Source organism: Nycticebus coucang, chromosome 18 (genome assembly GCF_027406575.1).
Source record: "Nycticebus coucang isolate mNycCou1 chromosome 18, mNycCou1.pri, whole genome shotgun sequence".
In the NCBI taxonomy this organism is placed as follows: Eukaryota; Metazoa; Chordata; class Mammalia; order Primates; family Lorisidae; genus Nycticebus; species Nycticebus coucang.
The window spans coordinates 68,391,598-68,410,326 of record NC_069797.1 but is presented as its reverse complement, the minus strand read 5'-3'; the positions used below and the strand labels follow the sequence as shown (position 1 = coordinate 68,410,326).

The following is an 18,729-nucleotide window of genomic DNA, read 5'->3' as shown; positions in this document are numbered from 1 at the left end:
CCCTGTTGTGCTGTGCCCCTCACCCAGGAGCTGGGCCATCTCCCCTGACACTGTGCCCACTAGGTGGGAGCACAACAGTCCCCGTCCCTCCTCTCCTCTCCCCTGTCCCCCCTCCTCCCTTTCTCCAACTTGGACTAAATTGAGTTCTTCTCTCATGTAATCATTGGCTCATCTACTGGCTTCATATGGGCATTGAATACATTGCATACTTGCTTTGCCATTCTTGTAACACTTTACTAAGGGGAATGTTCTCCAGCTCTAGCCAGGTTAATACGCCCTTGGGGGGAGTTATTTGTTGTCTTTTAAAAGGAGATGACAGAGTAGGACAGAGGAAAGGAATAAATGCCCGGAGATAGACATAGGGGAGGCAGGAAGAGGTACTCTTTGGAGTCACGCTCATCTGCATTCTGTAGATGTGGTGTTGGTAACCGCTATTTCCTACCTAAGAAGACAAGAAGAGGGTCCTCAAGGTCCCTGATGATTCCAATCTCACTCATCCGTCCGTGACCAGCTGTGTCAGTCTCCTGGGAGGTCTTTCAGATTTTATTGAAGTCTCCCAGGCGACTGGGCCTCTAGAGCCGGTTTCATGTTTCTTTGAGCCTGTTCCATGTTTAACTTCCATACACTTATGTCTGCCCCTCAACCTGAGCTAGGTTTAACTCCCAGCACATCCGTTCAGAGCAAAGCAATGCTTTATTTGACGTGTCTGTTTCTTTTTGATTCTGTTTGAGCTCTCTCTCTTTTTCTTTCTTTTTTTTTTTGAGACAGTTTCATTTTGTCACCCCTTGGTAGAGTGCTGTGGCGTCACAGCTCACAGCAGCCTCAAACTTTTGCACTCAAGCAATCCTCTTGCCTCAGCCTCCCAAGTACCTGGGACTACAGGTGCCCACCACAATGCCCAGCTATTTTGAGAGACTGGTGTCGAACTCCTGAATGCAAGCTATCCATCCACCTTGGCCTCCCAGAATGGTAGGATTACAGGCGTGAGCCACCCTGCCCAGCCTCTACAATCTCTTTAGCACCTCACCCAACTAAAAGTGAAATGGGCTTGAAACAGAAATAAGAAGATACAGTAATAGTTTAAAATGAATGGCACCTAAATCATTTGATGAAGAATAGATAACAAAATAAGAGACGCAAATTGAATTTGGCTGACAGATTATATACGTAAGTGGTAGTATAAAATCATCCAGATAAAGTGCCACAAATTATAGACCTATCATAGCTCCCAGCGTCTGCTGATTCCATTCCTTGCTATTACTATAATCTTATCTAACCAATATCATCTATATTTACTATACCATGAGGCGAGCGCTGTACTTGCAAGATGAAGTCTTTTGTTTGTCCTCCAACACAATCCTGAAGCAGTGCAAATTTTCAGGTTCTGGAAGCTGAAACTTAAGCGGACCTAAGTGCATTAGTTGGGGTAACAGACACTAAAAGGTACAGCTGGGCAGGACTGGGAATCCCATGTTCTTGATATTATGACGTATCACTCTCCTTCTTATGAACATCTGGAGATCTTGACTCAAGCTGCCCACACATACCTCCAATCCGTGCCAGTGGTTCACAAGGAGACCTTCCTACGGGGTATGCACATTATCTCTTGGTCTAGCATCTTCAGCTTTGCAGTTCATGATGACCCTGTTCTCTAATATTAGTATTGAGTTACGCTCTGATCTGTGGCATCTGAATTCCTGCTAATGGGTCCCAAGCACAATTAAAGTTCTAAAACACCTTGATGATGCTAAAGGGCCGGCAGTGTGGGCAAGCAATATTTTAGTTGATTCTGTCACACAACCATGACTGTGTGTGAGTGAAGTCTCAGACCTTCGTGTACCCTGAAGCGAAGATTCATCCAATCCCATCAACCAAACTCAGAATTAGAAACTGAAGAATATTGTCACCTTGAAGTATTAATATCTTTCCTTTTTTTTTTCCAGAATCAGAAATGTTACAAAAGAATATAAAGGAAATCCTGAAAAAATAGAAGCTTTGAAAGGTGAGAGAGAGAGAAAGTGGGAATATTTAGCTATTATATTATTTATTTCCAGATTTAATTCAATTTGTTTTATTTTTGGTGAGTAATTAGCAGTGGCATTTCAGACTTAAAGAGTTATTTGAGCCACATGAGGAATTTTTCCATCCAACACGTTACTTCTACTTTGTTTTAAAATTACATGCATTTAAAGTCTATGCTGTATAACATACATTTTAGTTTATTATATACACTGTGTAGGTAGCCTAATAATATTCTAGTTTTTTTCCTCCAAACTCAATGTTTTCTTCTATAATGCAAAAGCCATTGGTAGATATTGTAAGTTTCTCTTTTGTGCAGAAAAATAACTTACCTTAAAGAAGTTTTAGGCATGTAAAATTTGTTATTAATCTATTCTTCATTCAATAAATATTAACATCTACCTACCATATGCCAGGCAATATCAATTGACCCAGGAGATAGATATGTTCCATTATTTTAAACTAAGTAATTTCAAAATTAAGAAAGACCATTTTGAGAAATAAGTTTATAAATGTTTTTTATATTTTATTTTGAATTGAATAATATTCATACATGGAAGCCAAGTAACAATTCATTGGCTCTGGAATAGAATTTTATACATAATCTTAATTGTTTTTCTTGCTTCCACCCTTCTCCTTCCTTCCTTCCTTTATTCTATCTTACTTTCCTTTCCTCCTTTCTTCCTAGATCTGGTCTTTGACATATATGAAGGCCAAATCACTGCAGTACTTGGTCACAGTGGAGCCGGAAAGTCAACACTGCTAAACATTCTTAGTGGCTTAGCTGTTCCCACCAAAGGTAAGAATTTGTTTCTCCCTAAGTCAAGGTAATAAATAAATTAGCTATTAATAGCAAACCTCCTTATCATTAATCACACAGATACCTAGGCAAGGCATGGTATTTTATTTACAGTGTTAATCTACAGAGGTATATAATAGTTCCTAGGTATACCATACATGAAATTCGTGTATTACATCATACTTATTTGCATGGTTATAAGTTACCTTTTGGCATTCCGATTTGTATCTGTCAGCTCTTGCTGCATAACAAACATTCTCAGAATTATTAGCTTAAAATAAAAATGTTTTATTGTTTCTCATGATTTTATGGGTGATGGACAGCTTTTCTGTTCTGGATCAAAGTGACTGGGGCTATACGATTTCACATGGCCTAACTCACAAATTGGGGGCCTCAGTTACAGCAGCTGAACTTCTCTTCCCACATGGAAGTTCACCTTCCAGGAGGCTAGCGTGGGATTCATGAGTGCAGCAGTAATAGAGGGCACATCACTGCATGGGAGCTCCTCTTCATCCCTTCCTTCTATCACATTTCTTATGGCCCCACTGGGTATGCAGCCAAACCCAAGTGTGTGGGACAGATGAAGAGACTCTACATCTTAATGGGAAAACCTACAGATGGGAACTTTATTGTTTCAATAGATTATGAAACTAAAATGGAAGTTCATAATGCCTGAATTGTATAAATCTTAAAGATAGATTTATACACCTCAAATTTAATTAATCGATAGATTGTGATTTTTATTTAGAAATATTCTAACATAAGCATCATACTGATACTAAATTTTAAACTTTGTTATAGGTTCAGTTGCCATCTACAATAATCAACTTTCAGAAATGGCTCACCTAGAAAATATTATCAAGCTCACTGGAGTTTGTCCACAAGCCAATGTACAATTTAATTTTCTCACCGTCAAAGAAAACCTCAAGCTCTTTGCTAAAATAAAAGGGATTCTGCCACAAGAAGTGGATAGAGAGGTACATAAATGTGTTAGAACTAAGGAGTTGTTCAAAATCAGATTGCTAAAACCTTTTTGTCTGAGTTTTTGGTTTTTCATTCATTTATTTGTGTGCACATCATAGAATGAAGAAATTCCAGTTTAAACAACAGCTAACATTTATGTTTATTAATAATTTGCATGTACCAAGAATATCCTCAACTTTAAATGTAATAACTCATTTATTCCCCATAGTCATCCTATGAGATAGGTGCTAGTATAATTCCTATTTCATATCTGTGGAAGGAAGCTGAGGTTCAAGAGGGCAGGTAACTGGACCAACGTTGTAAAGCTAGTTTAATGCGAGTGGCACAAAAACCTAAGCAGTTTGTTTCTAGAAAACAAGCTTTTTTTTTTTTTTTAATTTCAGCTTGCTTGTTCGTTCTTCTTCATCTGAAGTACTGTTTTTTTCTTTTTTTATTCATTTTCTTTCTTCTTTTTTTTAATGTTCTTCCTTTGGCGATTCTCTTTCCCATTGCCTCCCTAGTAGCTGGGATTACAGACGCCCACCACAACGTCAGGCTATTTTTGATGTTAGTAGAGACGGGGTCTTACTCTGGCTCACTGCTGCGCATACTGGTCTCGAACCTCTGAGCTCAGGCAATCCACCCGCCTCGGCCTCCACAGAGCTGGGACTACAGGCGTGAGCCACCACGCCCAGCCAACAAGCTTTTAACTATTATACTCTACAGCTTTGTATTTGTCAATTTAAAAAGGAAAAAAAGAAATATTGGCTTATTTCATAAATGTTGTCTTTTGGTTAGATACAAAGAGTTTTGCTGGAATTAGAAATGAAAAACATCCAGGATGTCCTCACTCAAAACTTAAGTGGTGGACAGAAGAGAAAACTTACCTTTGGCATTGCCCTTTTAGGAGACCCCCAGGTAAGTCAGGCTAAATGTACAGGGGAATTCAAATTTTAACAACTGAAACTTTTGGTAAAAGTTCAAATGTTTTACTTGCAAAGGACGTGTGTGATAAAATATTTGTGATAGAACACTAAATAACAGGAACAAAACCCTAACTGTAATGTCCTCTTACATATGAATAGTGTGGTTTCTACATCATATCTTGGAGCAGCTTTATCTCTGTAGAAAACTCCTTTACACATGTTCCTCCTCTGTAGATTTTCCTATTGGATGAACCAACCGCTGGCTTGGATCCCTTTTCAAGACACCGAGTGTGGAGCCTTCTCAAGGAACGCAAAAAAGACCGTGTGGTCCTCTTCAGCACCCAGTTCATGGATGAGGCTGACATCCTGGCCGGTAATTGCTGGTTTCCTTTACGTGACAACTTCAAGACGTTTAGATTGATATTCTGAACAGCTGTATCTTGCACTATGCTAATCGCTCTGACTCTGGTAATCTGCACAACGAGTGATGGTAGGAACTGGACCCAGAGCCTCTTAACTCTCAGCCACTTTGGGTTTCCTGCAGAATTTTATGTCATTGATCATGTGCAAGTGTGATCTGCCAGGACACTCACTTTTACAAAGTGAGAGTGAGGGCTGTATTCCACGAATTTAATTCTTTACTCAAAATTGAGGTAAATCAACTGGAAATACTCAGATAAAGTTAAAGTTTGATTCATGAAAATAAATACTAGCATGATTCTCTATATCAGAATACGTGTCCATGTCATGTAATCTCCCTGATGAGCTGGGCAGCAACACACCAGCCCGAGGACACAAGTGAGATTAAGATGTGGAATTGATTGCCTGTCTTTTCTGGGAAATGAAACTTTTTCTTTCTTTCTTTTCTTCCCTTTCAGATAGGAAAGTGTTTCTCTCCAAAGGGAAGCTGAAGTGCGCTGGTTCTTCTTTGTTTCTAAAAAAAAAATGGGGGATTGGCTATCACTTAAGGTAGGGCCGTGTGAGAAGGCTGGAAGTGTGTGGCCCAGGCTGGGGTAATGCGCGGTGCTTGACGTGAAGCATTACAACCCAAAGGGAAGCTTTTGTCATCTCACCCCGGGGTTTGTACACACGTGTACACATATATGTGTGGAGACATCTATCTAGCCATTTGGTATGTACACATAAGAGAGAATCGTTAGGCAGACTTTAGAGACTGAGAATATGACAACAAAAGCTTAGATAAGTGGTATAGAAAATGCATCTACAACACACTGGTTGTGCAGGAAGACGTGCATGAAGGGCACTTTTTCAGTTGACACATGTGTATTTCACACACGCAGACACCCCGCCTCGCTCGTCCAGGGTGTTGATGCAATTTCTTAAGTCATCTGCTTGTTTCCGCTCCTCCTAAATCTCATCTTCCTTTGTTTCGTCCTGCTGATCCTTTTTCATCTTATCATTATTTGTATTTTGAGCAGCAGCACATTCGAGCTGTTACTTGTTGAGTGATTCGGAGATACGATATTCAACATTGTTTTATTTCAATCTTCTATTTTTTGAGATAAGAACTGTTGTTACTTTTACTTTACAGATGAAATTGCCAGTGTGAGTGCTAAACAAACAAAAGAAAATTAAAAAGAAAATAAAAGAAATTATAAGCTCCCCAAGTTCTTACGTGGTAGAGCCAGGAATTGGGACTAGATACTTTTAACTTCAAAATCCAGTGTCCAAATCCATATTTTAAACTAATTTTTAACTGCTATACAATTGGTTAGTGTTTCTGAATTAGGCCACCTCTACTTAAAAAAAGAAAAAAAGGGAACAAATACGTAATGGCAACAAGAGAAAGCAAATCTGGGCGGTTTCCTCGAATCCTTTCCCCCTTAAGTTTAAGTCCTGAAGTATTATTTGAATAATATTTGTCATTGACTTTGTTAATTTTTCAGTTCTGTGTAATGTCCCCCTTTTTGTTTTCAAATTTCCTAAAGCACTTTGTTTTCATTTCTTCTTGGAAATTAATTAAAGTCTCTGAAAGTATATTTTCTCAGCTATAAAATAGGAGTAACAATTCCTGGCTGCAAGTAAAGGTTATAGAAAATAAATGAGATGCTGTCTTGCATTTGCAGGGCAACATAACATGTTCTCAAAATTAGAAGTGCTAGTTAGGAAATAAAATTATATCAAATATGCTTACTTTTAATTTAGTAAGAAATCCACATTTTAAGAAAAAATATTAAAACCTATTATAAACATGAAAAAAAAAACAAAATAGTGCTAGTAAGAATTTCTGTCCAATGCTTGAGCCTCTTCATGGGCTCCTGGCCAGGAATTTGTGCAATTGGCTTATTTTCTTCTCAACCAGAGGTCAAGAAACTATGGCCCATGAGTCAGATTCAGCCCATGTCTTGTTTCTGCAAATATGGTTCGACTGGACCCCAGCCACGCCCAGTCTGTGAGATAATTCTGTGTCTGCTTCCACATCAGGACAGCAGAGTTGAAGAGTTGCAACAGACATCTGATAGCCTGCAAATTCTAGAGTATTCACTGTCTAGCCATTTACCTCAAAATTTGACCATACCCCCCCTTCTAAGCTATAAGCTCCTGGAGGAAGGGTGCTGTGTTCCACTCATATGGCCCCCACAGCCCCCAGCACAATTTCTTCTAAGTGGCCAGGGAATATTTCTTGAACATTCGTTGTTGCGGGGAGGTGGGGGAGGCAGCATTATAGTGAACAGCTATGATTTTTTTTTGGTTTTTTTGCTTTAATCGTTCAGTAGATCTCACTGCTTCAAAAAATACCATATATTCTTATAAGTTCATACATGCCCTGTGAGTAAGGAGAATAATTTTGACTTACGCATTTGGTTAAATCGGATAGTTACCATTTTAATGACTTTCTAAGTGAAAACATTGTTATTCAGTTCTTAGAGCAACCTTAGATGCAAGGAACCATTATTCCATTTTACGAATGAGGAAACTGTTCAGGCAGATTTAACAACACCTTTTAAGTGACGAAACCAAGTTTCAAAGTTTGAAAATATAACTACTGATATATTATCTACTGTATACTATAACCTCAATTGATAGATTTTTGTCTCTGTCTGTTTTTCTATAATAGAGAAATATCTGTGGTGTTTTTGAATGTATACACTGATTTTCTCAATGATAAGTTTTTCTTAGAGTCCTGGGGTTAGCACTATAAGAAAAACAAAAATTAGGGATCCCATCGCCTCAAACCCAAATTTAACCGTGATTAATTTCTACCTCTAACCGAGTTTTCCTTTGTTGCACTTATTATTATTGATAATTGTTTAGTTCTCTGTTAGTTCATTTATTTTCCTCCTATCCCTTCCCCATTAGACAATCCATTCCCTAAGAGCAGGGCAGTGCCGTTCTGGTCCCCTCTGCACCTTCAGCACTTACTGTAATGTTTGTCCCACAATAAGAACGGAGCACATTTATTTGCCTTGGATGACTAAATTGAACAACTGAATTTGTGTGGCATCGTGCTTGCTGAAAGTCCCTTATTCTTTTCAACCAACACAACCAGTGCTGTTTTCCAACTTGAACTGCCTTTGAACATAATCTTGACCATTATCCAAGTATGGTCAGTCCTGATCTTCGCTTGAGGACCTCAATCAATATCCCAGCTTCCCTGGGCATGACCCCCGAGTAACCTCACCAGTAATTCTGAGTCATTCTTTGATTCCCCCCATGATATTTACATGATCTGTGTGGGTTTTGGGGTCTCTTATTTCGTGTTTATATGACATATTTCTGGGATTAGATTTTAGTTGATTTTTTTGCCCTAGAGAGGGCAATAGTCATTTTTGTCATGCTATTGGAGACTGTATCAAATAACATATACCATTTTTTTAAAATATCAGTTTGCAGTTAAATGAAATATGTCTACAGGAAAACATAACATCACTTGTTAAACAGCACATCCCTGATGCCAAATTATCGGCCTCAAGTGAAGGAAAACTTGTCTATACGTTACCCTTAGAAAGAACAAACAAATTTCCAGGTAATGTGCACAAACACCACAAAAGAAAATATATAAATAATTTAATAATAATACTAATGATATTTACTACTAATACAACTAACATTTGGGGGGGTTCTGTGTGTTCAGGTATTGAAAGATGATCAAAAGATTAGTATAAAAACTGGATTATTTGATGTATAGTGGTAAATATTATTACATTCTAATAGTGTAAGGTGTGGTGGGCACTTAGGAACCTTCTTCTAGTCCTCCTTTCAGTATACAGCACAATATTCTTATATTTATAACGGTACATGAACACAGATGTTTGAAAACCTCTGGCTTAAGCACTATATTAAATAGCCCTTGATGTGGCTGTTTCTTTTTTAAATTTTTCAATTTTGGCGGGGTGCATCACAGTTGCATAAATTTATAAGGTACATGTAATATTTTGATACAGGCACACAATATGAATTCATTGAGTCAAGGTACTTGGGGGATGCATCACACCAGCCATTTAACATTTCTTTGTATTAGGAACATTCTAATTCCACAATTTTGGGCAACATTTTTGTGATAGCTTTGGAGCTTTCAGGCTAATACATAAAAATTTACTAATGACATACACTATTCAGGGAATCTGTTCCCCCACAATGGGACACCAGGATGTCCTGCGTGATTAACGAAGACTTATAAATTACCCCCACAAAGTCATTCAAATGTACATTTTATGGGGACAACACAAGTATGACTTAGAATCATTAGGCAAAGCGTTAATCAAATGCTTATTATTAAGTTAGAGAAAACTTGAAAAAGTTTTAGGTGGAATGAAGGCGAATGCATGATGCTCAGCATTTAAATCTGACTTCTCTGCTTTTTGGTAGAAGGTGCTCTAGTCAGGACAGAAAGATTGTAGATTATCATTTTGCCCCAGTAGGAGCATCCAGTTGAAGACGTTGGACTTCTATAACCAATCTAGAATTTAGAATTAGGTGTTCATTTAAGCTTTATGTGACTATCCACTACCATTCAGATCCCCCTAGGCGGGGCTATTTGTTCATTGCTTTATGAACAATGACTAATAAGTATTTTTTTGTGAATGAACTAAAGAATCAATGGATACAAAATTTCTAGAAAGTCATGGTTATTCAAGAAAATTTCCTGAGTCAACTTTTTCATTTTCTATTATGTGTTGCAATGTTTTTCTTCCATTGTCAGGAAAAGAGTTCTTTTTTTAAAATGGCTTTTGTTCTGTATCTTTTTTTGGAAAGGTTTTTTTTTTTTTCCGAACTGAAGAAGATTCTGCACCACCCAACCAGTTCTCAAAAAGTTAGTTCATCCTTTTTCATCAAGTATAGCATAAAGGTCTCTCATTCATATCTGTTCTCTGGAAAAGACTTTTTAATTAATGAGGCCGAGAGTTAGAAAATTCAAGCTACATAATTAACTAAATTTTAAGAGCAATTCAGAGAAAAAGCTAAATGAAATTTTGAATAGAAGTGTGAATAAATATAAATTAATATTTGATCACAAGAAAGTAATACGTGGACTACAAAACAGTGTAAAATAGAAAAAGCAAGATGGAATTTGAAGAATAAGGTTGCTTATTGTAAAGTGTTAATCTAAAAATGGTTTTGACTTCTCACAAGCTTAATTTCATAGATGAGGTGTCTTTAAACAGGTGTTTTCCGTTCACTTCTGATTTTTATGTTTTGGCTCACTGCCCTGTGTTGTATCTTCAGAGCTTTACAAGGATCTTGATAGCTGCCCTGGCCTGGGAATTGAGAATTATGGTGTTTCCATGACAACGTTGAATGAGGTTTTTCTGAAACTAGAAGGAAAATCAGCAATTGATGAATCAGGTAAATAAAATACATGAAAACTGTCATGTAAAAGTACTCACAACATCCAGTGCAGTATATATTTCAAGAAGATAGTGTTGCACAAACTCAGATGCTGTGGTTATGTTTTTCCTTTTTTTTCCTTCATACTAGAAATTGGAAAATGCCTATTTACCTGTCTTTAAGGTCACAGGTCTCCCCTCTTTTTCTGAAGCCCAGCTGACAAATATTTCTGATACTGTTTTCCCCATTGTAACATCTGTTTGATTTCATTTGTAGTTTGGCGTTTTCATTTTCCCATCTGCTCACTAATGTTGTCATGGAAACACCATAATTCCAGTAGATCTTACAATATATTTATCATAGTTCTTTTTTAAATTGCATGTTTTAATTCCAACATGAGACCATGTGAGCAATGACCCTTATCAGTAATTGAGTATAACGGATCTGTGTTTCTTATTTTCTATGGGTTAAATTTCTATCCCTATTATGAGCATCTTATAATTTTTATTTTATTGTGGGATTTACTTAAAAAGAAAAAAAGTAAATAACGGTAAATGCTGAAATAAGCAGTGCACAGAAAATGACTCTTACTCCGTCACCCTGCTGCTGTGACGGCCAAATCCATCTGATTTGTCTTTGGCAAGTGGCCAGGCTTTTGCACAGCTTCTATTATCTTCGGTTTCCCCCAGCTACAAATGTTTTAGGGGTAGAATCCAGTCTTTCCCAGGAGAATCATGTTGATTTTCGGCATGCTTCCATTTTTTTCTGTTTTATCTGTTTATTATTTATCAGTATATCTGTGTCCTCTCTCTTGTCTGGCGACTGGCCCGCGGTGGACTGATGTGTTACCCAGAGGACGGCCCCAAGCGCTTTGCTGGTGTCTTGAGCAAGACCCCCTGAACCTCCGTGTCTCTCTCTGGTTTTCATTCTTCCTTCTGCCCACCTGCTGGGGATGCTGTTCCCCCCGCCGTCGGTGTACTGTTTCTACACACGTAGGGAAAGTTCCAGGGGGGAAGAGTTGGTAGATGGCTTGAGCTTGTGTTACGGCTCCAGTGTGATCCCAGACAATCATACCAGCTCGCCCGCGAGCGTAAGAGTGTGTTTAATCTGCGCTGCTTTCTCCATATTCGTGTCGGTTTCCTTATTTGCCTCCTTTTCTCTGCTGCTGCTGTGCCCTCAAGGCGAAATCTTCTCCCATAGGATGGCCCTTCCTTTTCAGGAAGTTAGTCTTTTCAGCTCTCTTTGTGCCCTCATCTAGCTGATGGATTAAAAATAACGAAAATAACGATAGTTTATCCTCTTGCTAAGAGGGGTAACAATGTCTTGCAACTACCTAGAAGTAGATCCTTGAATTACTCTTTTAACTTACTTCTGAACACTGTCTTAAAAGCTGACTCTTTATTTGTACTGTGTTTTTGAGTTCATGGCCGTGCCTGTATGTTTACGGGTGTCTGCTTTTTGAGGTTTGATGTCAGACACATTTTAGCATCATACAATGGACATCATCCTGGGTGTCTCCAGATTGTACAGAATATACAAAAGAGTGTAGTTTCAAATACTGGGAAGAGCTTTGAACTCTCTACAGGAACAATTTACTGTTCTCCTGCAGTTTGTAGCATGTCAATTTGTAGCTTAATTGGACATGTCAGGTAACTGCTTTCTTTTTTTTAACTAAGTTTCCCAGTGACACTTAGACACTGCAATAATCTTGCATATTTATCGTCTAAGAAGTACATCTGAAGTGGGATTTTATGAATTGCTTATTTTGTGTTTTGCAGAAATTGCTATGTTGGGAGAAGTACGTGTGGAGAGTGCTGGGGACACAGGAAGGCTTGTTGAGATGGAACAAGTTATCTCTTCACTTAAGGAGATAAAAGAGACAATAAGAGGCATGGCTCTGTGGCGACAGCAAGTCTGTGCCATTGCGAGGGTTCGATTATTAAAGTTGAAGCATGAAAGAAAAGCTATTTTATCACTGTGAGTAGCAGAGTGCCATAGAATTATGTTTAGTCAATGCATTAAAAAGGCAAACATACATAAGGTGTAAAAGCAAGAGAAAAAAATAAGAAATTTTCATGTCTACAAACCTATATAGAGTATAAGGGCCAATTTAGTTGATAGTCCTTGCAGTTTTCTGATAGGAGCCTGGCCAGTGGACTTTGTAATGTTTCAGAGACAGTTCTAGACAGAAACTCCAGTAATGTGACCTTTCCTGTGCTATTTCCTCTCTGCACATCTCCATTTCCCAGAGCTCTCTTTCAGCTGTGTGGTTACCTTACTGACTCTTCCCTGGGGGCCTGACTCTTCCACCATTATGCTATTGGCTTTTCCCTGGATGTCATAACTTCCCTCCTGCCCACTGAAGGGAAAGTTGATCATTCTGCATACCTACTGTGTGCCTTATGGGTACCATTCCCTGGCCCCAAGAATTCTATCACTTCCCCTAGCACCCTGGAGCTAATGGCCTCATGTCAGAGCCCAAGGAAACGTGTCTGCCAGTCAATACCTAGGAGGAGAGAGGAGAGAGGAGGCTTGGCACACAATCAAATCTCAATAAATACTTGCTAAGCAAGCAAGTAATGAGAATTGACTGAGGAGTTTTAACAAGGAAATTAGCATGATTGGAGAGTACTGGGGACACAGGCTTGTTGAGACGGAACAAGTTATCTCTTAAGGAGATAAAAGAGACGATATGAATATGACAATATGAATATGAATCTGTCAACACACGATAGAGGGTCTGCAAAGAGTGAAGAATGGATGGATGCCAGCCATTTAGCAAGATCTCAGCAAGATAGGAATGGAAGTAAAAATATAAGGACAGTATAATAAGATGTTGTGATGTATTTGAAATAGGAAATATAAGAGACTAAGGAGTGAGTGAAAAGTAATTAAAAATTTGAGCCTGGAGACTAAAGAAATCGTGTGGTCACTAAAGGAAATAGGAATTATGAGAAGAGGAGGTCATGTGCAGAAGATTCAGACTAAAGTGTCCATGAATAACCAGAGAAAGGGGGACTGTGACGTGGTAGCACAGGGCACAGGCAGAATCTGGACACGTTGTTCAAGGACAAATGTCTGATGAAATTGTAGGGTATGTCACATGGCCAGGAATGAGCATAGGATAAATTTACAGTTTATTAACTCCAATGTAGAAGGAGGAAAAAGAAAAAAAAATACCCAAGAAATAAGACAGACAGTGATGTGTTTAATTTTCATAACTTCTTGATGTGCTCTGACAGTTTTAGGTTAGGAAATGACGTTGCATTCACATTGGCAATTTTTTTCCGTCTAGGCTACTGATTCTATTGATTGGATTGGCACCTCTTCTTGCACAGAATATACTGTTGAAAATGTATCAAAACATTTACACTTGGGATCTTTCCCCGCATTTGTACTTCCTTGCTCAAGGACAACCACCACGTGATCCTCTCACTCAATTACTGATCATCAATAAAACAGGTAATAACGTGGTGAGTGCTGGATTTCCAGCTCCTGTTGAGAGCATCAGTTAGGGAACATGTTCACCAGGAGGAAAAGTGAGCTTTTGTGTTCTTCAGTGTATGTTAAAAACCATTTTACTAGACTCGGGGATAATGTATGCAAGCCCTCAAACTAGGCAGGAAGTAACTAAGTGTTGTCCAAAGAAGAAAGAAAGAATCTGGTGGCAATTTGAAAATTAAAGCATTTGCACCGATAAACAACCGTTTTTAATAGTTTAATTGGGATATAATTTAACATGTCATACAATTTATCCATTTAAATGTATGTGGGTCAATATGTAAGTTTTGAGATACACAAAAGTCGAGAATCATAAAATCTAGGTAGACAGAAACAAATGGAGCCCTCCCAGCAACACCGATAAGCCCAACAAGTTGAAACTTCCACAGGTAAATCAGAAAGGACACTCTTGACTGGGTTTCTTGGAAGTGAAATACTGGACCATAACACAGTCTGTCTCAAAACTTAGTGGTGAACAAGTACAATTCCATAACCAATAGCAGCTGTTCTTATTTATTCCCTCCCTCGTCTGAAACAACCACAAATTTACTTTCTATTGATTGGCCCATTCTGGACATCAATTTTCTCAGTTTTGTGATATCTAATATGTTTAACTGCTCCCTAGGGGCAAACATTGATGACTTTATACGGTCTGTGGAGCATCAGAACATAGCTCTGAAAGTGGATGCCTTTGGACGTGAAAATGGTACAGATGACCCAGCTTACAATGGCGCCATCACGGTGTGTGGGAATGGAAAGGTATATGGACTTCTATTTCATAATTTTTCCCAAAGGTATAAAAACCTAATATGACATTTACATACCCATACTTCGAATTTAAAAAATAAAAATCAAACACTGCTTTTATTATTTAATGAATTATATTCATTGCCATAAGTAATTTATTCAAATAAGGATCACCATCTGCCAACACAAATGGTGTGTGTTAGCAAAATACATACTATCCACTGTCCAATGCATGTTAAAGTCTAAAAAAATCATGATTTCCCCTCGAGTATTTTATAATACATATATTCTGAAATTTCTGTTTTGTTCTTAAATAATCAACATATGATTCTAGCCTCAGACACAACACCCGTCACTCTAAAATCAGACACATGATTTTGTTTTACCATATGCATGTTCTGTTACACCGTAGATTTAAAAGATTCTGCTTTGACTTACACGTTATTTATACTTATACAGCATTTAGTTTCTTGTTTTGATTACCTAGCACCATCTTAAAAACATAACCTCTTAAATTAAAATACTGTATTTTGACTTCCTTAGAAAAAATTGAAAATCTTTAAGAACATATAACCTCACCTGTTATATTTCAGAATTACAGATTTTCCTTGGCATGCAATACCAAGAGGTTGAATTGCTTCCCTGTTCTGATAGACGTTCTTAGTAATGGGCTCCTTGCCATGGTTGAACCCGCGGCACCTGAGCGTATCCAAACTGACAGAAGCACAACTGGAGGGGTAAATATCCAATCGTACTTGTCATCTCTGACTTTCCATCAGCAATCTCCCGGATTGCTGTTTCAAGTGCTGGAGTCGGATTCTTGCTGAATAAACCACTGCATGATAAATTAGCGTTTGAGTCATGCTAGTTCTAGGGTTTGAGACATCCATACACTTTTCAGAGCTTCAATTGTTTAAAGGAAAGTAGAAATAAGAAAATGTTTTTCAACGAGAATATGAAGCAAGAAGGGGGGAATTGTGCAGCCCTGTGACTAGCATAAAAATAATGAACAGACAAAAGGAGGAAAGAAGGAAGGAAGGGAGGAAAGGAGGGAGGGAGGAAAGCAAAGGCTTTCTTATTACTCTGAGAAGTTCTGCAAAAGAAAAAAATTCAAGACAAAGTTGAAGCTAGAATTGCAGAAGGTCTACTTTAGACTTACTCTACGTTCTTGTTCAATAAACTATTTTTTTTTTTTTTTTGCAGTTTTTGGCCGGAGCTGGGTTTGAACCCGCCACCTCCGGCATAGGGGGTTGGCGACCTACCCCTTTGGGCCACAGGTGCTGCCCCATTTTTTTTTTTTCTTTTTGCCTATCTTAGACTTACCAAACCATGTTCCCACATGTGAGGCAAAAAAAAAAACAGTCTTGTTTTTAAACAAATGCCCAACATACTACAATATGTATAGCCGTCTAAGCTTAGAAACCAGAATACCTATCACAGTTTGAAATAATTCTTTCTTCTTATTTTGTAAACGTGTTTCTCCCTATCAGAGGGTTCTTTAAGCACTGGTATCATGTATTTTTAACACTATATAAATACCTTGTACCTAGGAAAAGGCTTGGAACAGGATAAACATTAAATAACTTGATTTTTAAAAGCAAGTTATAGCAAGCATAAAGCAATGCCAGAGCCATCAAATTTTCAATACTCAAGTCAACTCTAGGGTTTTAAGATGATATACGTGGCCAATAGTCATTAACCCATATGTATTAAAATGAACTACATATTCATGAATATTCTTTATATTTCAATAAGTTCTTCAGTCACCTTCTTCTGCCCTATCTCATAGTGTTCTCGGGAAATGTAAATTCCCTTTATTAAGGGTATGCAAGAGACTTAATCATTAAAGTAAAAGGTTTTAGTCACTCAACAAGTACTAATTGACTTTAGAATATATGTCATGGTTCATTTAATTAACCTTTTATGATCATGAAGACTTTTTCAACCTCCTAGTTTCTGAGAGCAAGATACCATTCAGGGGTCCTCAAACTACGGCCCGTGGGCCCCATGAGGCGATGTGATTGTATTTGTTCCCATTTTGTTTTTTCACTTCAAAATAAGATATGTGCAGTGTGGATAGGAATTTTTTCATAGTTTTTTTTTTTTAACTATAGTCCGGCCCTCCAACAGTCTGAGGGACAGTGAACTGGCCCCCTGTTTAAAAAATTTGAAGACCTCTGCATTGCACTGGGCTTCCTTCTATAAATGAGCCTAATATCAACCATCTCGGTCAGCATCGTATTTATGTGCTCAGTATATTAACTTTTCCCAAGTCTCAGCAACTCATTTTATTCTCTATTCAAATGCACCTGTTTGTTGCCTCCAAAGTAAGGTTTTCTGGATTCTTAAACCTTGCTTCCGTCCTGCCTAAGGTCAATAGCTGCCCCACTGAGTACTGCACCTGCCCAGCTCCCACAGTGTTCTGGAAGCATCTAACAATAGGCTTTAACCTCACCATTCAGTGGGCAGCAAGGGTCTTTCTGATGACCACGCTGAAGACAGCCAGGCTCTAGTTAGAACTTTTTTTCCAGTAAGGTGCTTAACCAAACAATAACTTCGCAAATCACAAAAGTAACATAGGACTAATTTTCAACAGAGTCAGTGAATCTTCTATCCTTAAAGATTGTTACAAACACTCAGGAGTAACAATAGGTGTAACTAAGGGTAAAGACTTTCCTTTTTTTTTTTTTTTCTTCTCCCTCTACTGTTTCGTCTCTACTTTTTCGTTTGTTTCTTTGTTTCTTTGTTTTTTTGAGACAGAGTCTCAAACTGTGGCCCTGGGTAGAGTGCCGTGGTGTCACAGCTCACAGCAACCTCAATCCCTGGGGTTTAAGCAATTCTCTTGCGTCAGCCTCCCAGTAGCCTATCAGAATGCCCTGCTATTTTTTTGGTTGCAGTTGTCATTGTTGTTTGGCAGGCCAATCTGGATTCAGACCTGCCAGCTCCGGTGTTTGTGGCTGGTGCCCTAGCTGCTGAACTATAGGCGCCGAGCCTCATCTCTACTTTTGAATCCTTAACTAATATTTACCTGGTCTCAGGATGTATCTAAAAAGCTAACTTGTCGTTACTGTGCCCATAAAACACTTAATAAGATGTTTGAGTCAAGCTGTCACCTTTGATATAATTAAAGACCTGTGAAGAAATTGAATGTGTCGACTGTCATTTATTTGGCATCATAGTGAATTTTAGAATCAAAAGTCAAGAAAATGGGAAAATCTCTACTGTTATTACTTTCCAAATGTTGTCAATTCATTCATCTGTTTTAATCACTTTCCTTATCTATAGATCTGAGTATAAAGTCAAAACATTCAAGCTTCAAAACTGGAAGGATAATGAGAGAGTATGGGGATTTAAAAGAAGACTTTAGTCACAATTATATACAGTTAGCTTGAATGTTTAAAGATGTATTCCAGAAAATAAATTTTGAATTTGTTCATTTGCAGTTCATGCAGTATGATCCTTTTGCATACGCAGCATATACCCTGTTCTGGCTGGTCTTGGCAGCGACTTGCCCACCTTACATCGCCATGAGCAGCATTGATGATTATAAGGTAATGTTGAGTAACTGCAGCTTCCATTACTTCACATACTTAGAAGCTGAAAGTGCAATAGAACTATAGGATTTTTCATAAGGATGATTGTATGTGACTAATTCAGCAGCCAACTCAGGAATAAATTCTAAGTTATAAAAATGAAAGGAAGTTTTATAAATGGAAATACAAATATGTAGATAAAAATGTTAGAGAATGATTCTAGAATTCGTAAGGATATCCAAGAATAGGCAAAATAACTATATAAAAAAGTTAGAAGACTTATGCTTTTAACTTTAAGACTCACTACAATCTTACAGTAATTAAGACTGTATTGCATTATTAGAAATAATTATCTAGATATATGAAATGTAAGAGAAAGTTCAAAAATAAATCTACACATATGTCATGAACTGATTTTCAATTAGCTGCCAAGAATTCAAATGTGGTTAAG

The 18,729-nt window shown here is 37.9% G+C and overlaps 1 protein-coding gene across 4 annotated transcripts in view; it reads left to right on the top strand.

Annotated features, from left to right (window-relative positions):
- Window positions 1–18,729, top strand: part of LOC128571184 (ABC-type organic anion transporter ABCA8-like) — a 62,536-nt gene that overhangs the window by 24,618 nt on the left and 19,189 nt on the right. For all 4 annotated transcript variants that reach the window (XM_053570853.1, XM_053570854.1, XM_053570856.1 and 1 more), the window contains 13 exons: window positions 1,944–2,002; window positions 2,708–2,818; window positions 3,620–3,795; window positions 4,580–4,699; window positions 4,942–5,080; window positions 5,586–5,676; window positions 8,556–8,695; window positions 10,396–10,515; window positions 12,276–12,474; window positions 13,793–13,959; window positions 14,624–14,757; window positions 15,339–15,482; window positions 18,189–18,296. In XM_053570853.1, coding sequence (XP_053426828.1) covers window positions 1,944–2,002; window positions 2,708–2,818; window positions 3,620–3,795; window positions 4,580–4,699; window positions 4,942–5,080; window positions 5,586–5,676; window positions 8,556–8,695; window positions 10,396–10,515; window positions 12,276–12,474; window positions 13,793–13,959; window positions 14,624–14,757; window positions 15,339–15,482; window positions 18,189–18,296 — 1,708 coding nt within the window. The remainder of the gene's footprint in view (window positions 1–1,943; window positions 2,003–2,707; window positions 2,819–3,619; window positions 3,796–4,579; window positions 4,700–4,941; window positions 5,081–5,585; window positions 5,677–8,555; window positions 8,696–10,395; window positions 10,516–12,275; window positions 12,475–13,792; window positions 13,960–14,623; window positions 14,758–15,338; window positions 15,483–18,188; window positions 18,297–18,729) is intronic.